This window comes from Papaver somniferum, chromosome 1 (genome assembly GCF_003573695.1).
Source record: "Papaver somniferum cultivar HN1 chromosome 1, ASM357369v1, whole genome shotgun sequence".
Classification (NCBI taxonomy): domain Eukaryota; kingdom Viridiplantae; phylum Streptophyta; class Magnoliopsida; order Ranunculales; family Papaveraceae; genus Papaver; species Papaver somniferum.
Genome location: NC_039358.1, coordinates 230,473,094 through 230,480,846, shown reverse-complemented (window position 1 = coordinate 230,480,846; position 7,753 = coordinate 230,473,094). Strand labels below are relative to the sequence as shown.

The following is a 7,753-nucleotide window of genomic DNA, read 5'->3' as shown; positions in this document are numbered from 1 at the left end:
TACAATCTATAAAATTATCTCAAAAATTCTTACGAATAGACTAAAACCCTTACTTGATACTATTATTTCTCTTTTTCAGTCTGCTTTTATAGCAAATAGACAAATTCAAGACAATATTCTAATAAGACATGAAATTTTACACTCTTTTAAAACTAGGAAAAGGAAGAATAATAAGAATGGGTTTCTGGCTATTAAGTTAGATTTATCAAAAGCTTTTGATCGCCTTGAGTGTCCTTTTATTATTGTTGTGTTTAAAAAATTGGGTTTCTCTGAAGATTGGTGTCATCTTATTTTTCAATGTATTAGTACGGTGTCGTACTCAGTGCTGGTTAATGGATCTCCCAGTGATATCTTTTATCCTTCTAGAGGAATAAGGCAAAGAGATTGCTTTTCCCCCTACATATTTATGTTATGCATGGAAACTTTATCTCAACTTCTGCTGAAAGGTGAAAAGGACAATCTGATCCAGGGCTTTAAACTCAGGAATCATAGTCCTTCAATTTCCCACTTGTTCTTCGCAGATGAATGCATGTTGTTTATGAAATCTTCCTTAACTTATGCTAGAAATCTTATGAAGATTATTGATTCTTTTGCGCAAGCTTCAGGTCAGGCTATAAATTTTGAAAAATCTGATTTCTTTACTAGCAATGAAATGCATCACAAACATGTCAAGCTTTTAGCTAGAACCCTTGGTATTAAATTCCTAAGTACCTCTGAAAAGTATCTTGGTACCCCTTTATTTATTAATAGAGATAAGACTAAACCTTTTCAATTACTCATTGATAAATTCTATAGCAGATTAAGTAATTGCAAGAAAACTAACTTGAATGTTGCTGGCAGAACTGTAGTCACTAAACATGTTCTTTCAAGTCTAGGTGTTTATCATATGTCTAGTTTCCCTTTCCCTAAAAAGATTACGGCTAAGATTGACTCTATTTAGAAAACATTTTGGTGGTCGAAGAAAGACCCTAAGAGAGCCGCTTACTATCGTTCTTGGGGTGATATTGGTAAATCCAAATTGAATGGTGGACTAGGAATTAAAAATTCTTTTGCTACTAACAGAGTATTTATTGCAAAAATTGGTTGGAGATTGTATAAAAATCCAGATCATTTAGTTTCTATATTCTTCAAGGATAAATACTACCCAAATCAAAATCTGTTAGAGATAGACAAAGCTGCTGATTCTGCTTCTTGTACTTGGAAGGGTATTGTAAAAGGTTTGACTTTCATTAAGGCTAATATTGTTTACAAAATTAATGATGGTAAGACTACAAGGATTTGGTCTTCTAATTTGTTACCTTTTGGTGATTCTCCTCCGACTTCAATGAATCCTAATTTCGTAAATTACAGTTTTGTTAGTGATCTTATTGATGTGCAGAGTAACTCATGGAATATTAGTCTTATTACCTCGTTGTTTTCTCAGTCAACAAAATCCTTGCTCTTCGAATAAATACTAGTAAACAAGACACTATCATGTGGGCTCACACTAGAAATGGAAGTTTCACTATTAAATCTGCTTATAAAGTGTACATGAATGAATCTATAGCTCTTGAAGATGCTTCTTTTTGGAAGAAAGTTTGGTCATTAGATTGTCTCCCTAAAATTAAGTTTTTTATGTGGAAAATTTTTGTTTATATGCTCCCTGTTAACTCTCTCCTTGTTTTGTATAATCATGCGGTTGATGATTGTTATTCTCTTTGTAAGAATGAGTCTGAAACTGTGATGCATCTGTTCTTTAAATGTCCCATGGTTGTCCATATTTGGTTTGCACTCTCCTTACAACATATTGTTGCTGGGAATTTTGATTGGGTGGATGATATTTTTATGAATTGGTTTGATGGTAATCTGGGTACCTCTCCCTTTGTTGTTGATTGGCCCATTGGTGCTATAGTAATGTGGTCTATATGGAAATTTAGATGTGATGTGATATTTAAAAACTCTACTATCAGTCTGGACAAGGTTATTTTGGATACTAAAAGGATAATCGACACCTTTATTGCTCCTCCCTCGCCCTCTGTTAATTATTTGAGTGAAGAGATAGTTAAAACTCCTTTGCAGAATGTTTATTATGTTATCTTTCTGGATGACTCTTATAAAGATCTTAATATGGGTATTGTAATTGTTCTCTGTGATAATGCAGGAAGGGTAATCCAGGCAAGAGCAGACTTTGGACTAATTACAGGTGCAGTTGGTGCTGAGGCAACATTCCTATTTTTGGCTATCTCTCGGGCAGAAGAGATGAATTTGTCCAAAGTCCTTTTTGTCAGTGACTGCTTTCAGCTGGTGAATTTCATTCAAGATGGAAAGGATGTTGTTGACTGGCTTTGTAATGATCTTTTAGAACATTGTCGGATTTCCATTTCAAATAGTACTAGCTTTAGGGTTGTTCATATTAAGAGACTCAAAAATAAGGTAGCGGACCGGCTTGCACGTCGGGTTAGAAAGTTTAAGTTGAAAACTTCTTGGACTTCTATTCCTCCTTTTTTTGAACTCTTTGTTGAGGAAAGAACCTTTATCGGATATTTGTAATCTTCTTCTCAGTTAATACCATGGTGTTGTTTCTTAGCAAAAAAAAAAAAAAAAAAAAAAAAATGCGTTTAATAAGTAACTAACTAGTGGAATTGATAGAAAAAATAAAAAATCATTTAGATTCTCAGCTACAGATGTAGGCTCTACAAAAATTTAATAGTGTTTGTTGCCTCTTCAAGGCTTCAAAAACCATCAAATCCTCCATTTTAGCTGACCCTAGCTAGTTAGGCAAGCGGCTCGGAGCCAATAAAAGGCAGGGGCTATTGCCTCCATGGTCTTTACACCGTCATGTATTTTCCCCAGAATCATTTTTTGTTGGAGGCTAGCCATAAACATTTTTTAGAATTTTTGCCAGCAATTCGTAATTTGGTAATCGGTTGATAAGAAAAACACACGAAGTTCATCCTCTATAAAAAAAAAAATTCATTAAAATTTTAATGACAAGTTTCTTCGCTAACTCATACGTTTTGCATTTTGCAAGCAGGTCAGCACATCATCTATAAAACAATTGAATTACAACAATGAAACAAGGGAAAAAGGAAAGCCAACTCAAATAGACTTTTACTAGAAGCAACTTTCGTGTAGGACTTGTCCTTTAGATATTCCAGTAGCGCTGGAGCAAAATGACGTAGCAGGTTTCTTCGAGTAAGTGAGCTTAACATGGTATAATTCGATTCCGTTGCATGGGTTAATTGCACTGCAGTGGAGTTTAATGGCAACTGGAGTTGCCGATGTTCCACGGACATTTAAGTACGTCACGCCACTGATCTTGATTCCAGAGTGCTGATATTTTGAAACAGAATTATTACCAGAATAAAAAATCATAAGCTACGCATTGGAATTTTTTTAACTAATCAATTGATGAATTATTACCTGCTTAGTACACTGTGAATTACCACCAGGACAATATATCTGATCAATAATAATAGGATTTCGAACATTATTCATTACGATATTTTGATAAAGAACATTTTTCACAAAACCATTGCTTGGTTTCGGCCATGTTTTAATCCTTAAACCATTGTCTGATCCAGTGAATGTTACATCCTTCACTATGATTCCTTCGACCCCATCTTCATTCCGACTTCTTGCCAAACTTCCAATGCTGCACATTTATGAACGTAAAATATTATCATTAATTAAGTCAACATGCACCAATTACTTGAATGAATACTGGCTCCGCTATCGACGTACCTAATGCCATGTCCAGGTCCACATCCTACACGTTGAACCAATACCTTTTTTGTTCCAGGACCAATTGCAATACAATCATCGCCTGTTCTGATGCTCGAATCAATTATTGTAACTCCAGTTGACGATTGTATATCTATTCCGTCAGTGTTGGGGCTTTGATCGGGTGCAATAAGCGTCACCCTTCGAACCATTATATTGTTGCAGCCGTTGATAGCCATATGAGAATACTGGCTGTCGATTGATTTTAATCCACTGATTATACCATTTCTCACGTTTTGTAATGTTAGCGACTGCATATTATACATACAGAAAATTCATGTCAAAATCTTGGACAGATTCTAGTTGTGCCAACTAACTAAAGTTAGCAGGATATATATACGTTTACCAAAAAAAGAAAAAGAAAATGGGCTATATAGCCAAAAGAGCAAGTTTTCTGGGTCAAATGGACGGGTAGACTATCAGTCTGGGTGATATGGACAGTGGTCACGTGGTTTCAATTCTGACACTTGTACCCCCACTAACTCTTCTTTAAACACGGGAAACATCATCTTTTAGATCTGGTTTCTTCTTTCCTCGCTTTCTTCTTCTGCTGCAAAGTTTTGTCTTCCTCATACGTCTTCATCAGCGGAACACCAACACCATCAGGATCAATATTATCTCCACCACCATCAGCATCTCCATCTCCACCATCATCAACACCACCATCGTAAAAAACAACAACATATCATCTCCACCAACAAAAACAACAAACTCACCATCAAAGACACCACCACCACCATCAACAAACATCACCGTATTCCTTCATTATCCCGACCACTACAAACTCCAGCAACACCATCATCGAAAAACGTCGCCAATATCAATTCTTTTTTTTGAAGTACCCTAATTAAATTGAGGTTAATTTCTTATATTGATTGAAGCTAATTAAAGAAATTTGGTTTTGTTTTCTATCAATTTGATAAGATGAGTAAGTTTCCTAAACCCAATTTTGATAAAAGCCTTAATTTTTTTTTTATGCATTTGAATGAATGTTTCATATATCTTGTGTTATTACTGGATGAAATCAGTTTCGTCTTGTGTTTCTACAGGATGAGCCTGGTTTCATCATCTATTGCTACTAGTTGAGTTGTTGTACATCTTATGTTTTACTGGATTAAACTGATTTCATCTTGAGTTTCCATAGGATGAGCCGGGTTTCATCATTTGTTGCTACTAGAGGAATGTTTTCTACATCTTCCTGTTTAGATTAAACTGATTTTAGTTTCATCCAATTTTTATACTAGGATGGAATTGGTTTCATCCTGTTTTATATGAAACCAATAATCTATTTTACCCATTTTTAACTAAGATGAAACCGGTTTCATCTATAGGTAGGATGAATCTATGATTTTTGAATTAGGTATCATTCATTTTAAACAAGGATGAAATTGGGTTTCATCCTATACTAAATTGGGTTGAATTTGGTTTCACCCATTTTAAACTAGGATGTAACTGGTTTCATCCTATACTAGGTATCATTCATGATTTTTGAATTAGGTATCATTCATTTTAAACAAGGATGAAATTGGGTTTCATCCTATACTAAATTGGGTTGAATTTGGTTTCACCTATTTTAAACTAGGATGTAACTAGTTTCATCCTATACTAGTTTACTCTGTTTTTTGCTCTGTTTGAGGTTACTCTATTTTTTGCTCTGTTTGAGGTTACCGATGGTTGTTGGAGGAGAAGATGTTCATGGGTTTATTGGGTTTGGTTTGAATTGGTCTTTGGTTGAGACAATTTGAGCTGCGGTGGTGGTGGTCTGATGTTGCTATGTGAAATTAAGGGTTTTACATGCATGCAATGGTGGTGATTTGAGCCGAGATTGCAATGGTGGATTTGAGCTATTTTTGTTCACGTACATGTTGAAGATTACTCTGTATTTTGGTGAGATTTACTCTGTTTTTTTTCTTCCAATTGTTGTATGTAATATCCCCACGTACTCGGTTTTATGGTATTCTGTTTTTTGTTCCTGTAATTTTTAGTGGATTGGAGTAGAAATTCACGGAAATGTTGAGGAGATTCCTCTGTTTTTGTTGAGATTCCTCTGTTTTTCTCCAATCCAGTAAACATTTGAAGAAGATAGGGACATATTGGTCTGTTCCAATTAATTCTTAAAAAATATGCTGGGTAAAGTAACCAAATTGGTTATTTAAACAGTATATTTATGATTTTTGGCTAAATGAACAATATCTAAACCTAGAAATCTATTTCACCCATAAATTCTTGCTTTTGATCTTTTTGACCAATTTTGTGAAAAAAACAGAAAAAAAAAACAGGACATAAATACTTACAACTGCACCGTCTGGGCAATTTGCACCGGCCCGCCTACAATCCCAGAAGTTAGATCCACGCCCATCCAAAATACCACCATTGATAGTCAAACCATAGATACCATGGAACAAAATCCAATTGCGGTAGTTCCCAATAATCCGAAAATTCTTGCTGGGAGGTGCTTGAATTTTTCCATCAATTTGGACTGTGACTCTTTTACTTTTGCATGGACCGCCAAAAACTATTGTTTTTACCAAGTAAGTACCTCGAGGTATCCACATTGTTGCTGGTTTCTTAGATTTGCATGCCATAGACCATGCTAGAAGGAAAGGTTTTGTCGAATCCGTTCTCCCATTTGGTTTTGCACCATAATGTAAAACGTTATAAGTTGCTGCACTTGTTGACAGTGGAAATGCAACGATGAAGAGAAGTACGATGAGTTGAAGAGAAAATAAGACGATTAGGTTAGCCATTTTTTGGTAAACTCGAGAGTGTGAAACCAGAGAAAGAGAGATAGTTGATTGAGTGTATACTTGATAGGCGGTTGGAAGTATTTAAAATACAGTTATTCTCGTTAGATTCATGAACCAAAAAGTCGTACGGAAGGGAGAACTGTTTGTGTGAACTGATAAAGGCGGCCGGAAGTATTTACACAGTAGTATACTGATTTATGTATTACAGAAGTCGTATGTACTATGTCGTGAATCGGGATGACATATATCACATGGAGCTAGGGGTGTTAACAGGCGGGATAAAAGCCGCAATCCAAGCATATATACATCGTGGAGTAGTGATTAATCTAACTAAGCTTGTATGAGCCTATTGGGAGAACTGAGAATAGAGATATTGGTCATCAAAAAATTGAAAACCACCAAAATTCATCATCAGTGACGAAAGGATGCTAGGATTTCTTTATTTACAAGGTGTAGATAGGTAGGAATGATAAGTCAACTTGGTTATTATAAGTAACCTCACATGGTTCTCTAAAACTCAAGCGCAGAGAACGTTTGACAAGTTAATGGATGGTGGAAGTTTTATAAGTGTAGCGCTGATCCCATGTGAGCTAGCTAGTTAGCTATTGGAACCCCATGAACTTGGTCCACCTACCTTAAGAGGGTTTGAGAAGAACATTAAACGTATGGTAATAGTATTATCTAATAGATTTGTTTTCGGTAGTTTACTCTAATACACAGGAGAGGTATTTATACATTGACATAATGACAGCTATAGTCAAGTCAACATGACTTGACTAACAGATATCCTAATACACTCCCCTCAAACGTTATAGACAGACAGAACTAAACCAAAGAAAAACAAACATATGCTCGACAAGAGACAATATGATAAAGAAGAATGTGATTACTGGAAATCCAGCAACACACCCAAATGAAGAATATGTAAGATCTAAGACATAATAAACACTAGAACTTAAACTTATTTATTAATCTCAAGGGAAATACAAGTTACACTCGTGGGTTACAAGGAAACCCTAACTCTTTCTCTCTCCTATGCTAGACCTTTCCCTCTCCAAAAGATCTCCCCTTTTACATTGTCCAGAGGTCCCTATTTATAGGCCTAAGAAACCTTAGTGACATACAACTCATATCATCTCGCCGAGGTTACTTTATGCTTCGCCCGGTGCATATTCCATAAAGTTTTTCCCCAGCTTTCGCTGACTTCACGTGGTCTTGTCGGGAAACCTGTCCTTTTTCTTGCG

At 35.6% G+C, this 7,753-nt stretch overlaps 1 protein-coding gene across 1 annotated transcript; it reads right to left on the bottom strand.

The window, feature by feature from the left end:
• Positions 1-3,093: 3,093 nt before the first annotated feature.
• On the bottom strand, positions 3,094-6,509 carry LOC113271955 (polygalacturonase-like). Its single transcript, XM_026521880.1, has 4 exons — positions 6,057-6,509; positions 3,724-4,013; positions 3,403-3,634; positions 3,094-3,312 (listed from the first exon to the last, which is right to left on the bottom strand). Exons 1-4 carry the CDS (start codon positions 6,507-6,509, stop codon positions 3,094-3,096), a joined length of 1,194 nt encoding a protein of 397 aa, XP_026377665.1.
• Positions 6,510-7,753: the final 1,244 nt, after the last annotated feature.

Bases quoted from the DNA above. Each gene is read 5' to 3' on its own strand.
- LOC113271955 (XM_026521880.1), bottom strand. From the start codon at position 6,509: ATGGCTAACCTAATCGTCTTATTTTCTCTTCAACTCATCGTACTTCTC. The intron at 4,014-6,056 runs GTAAGTATTTAT...TATAATATGCAG, and splicing joins ATTGCCCAGACGGTGCAGTT to TCGCTAACATTACAAAACGT. The intron at 3,313-3,402 runs GTAATAATTCAT...TCAAAATATCAG, and splicing joins ATTCACAGTGTACTAAGCAG to CACTCTGGAATCAAGATCAG.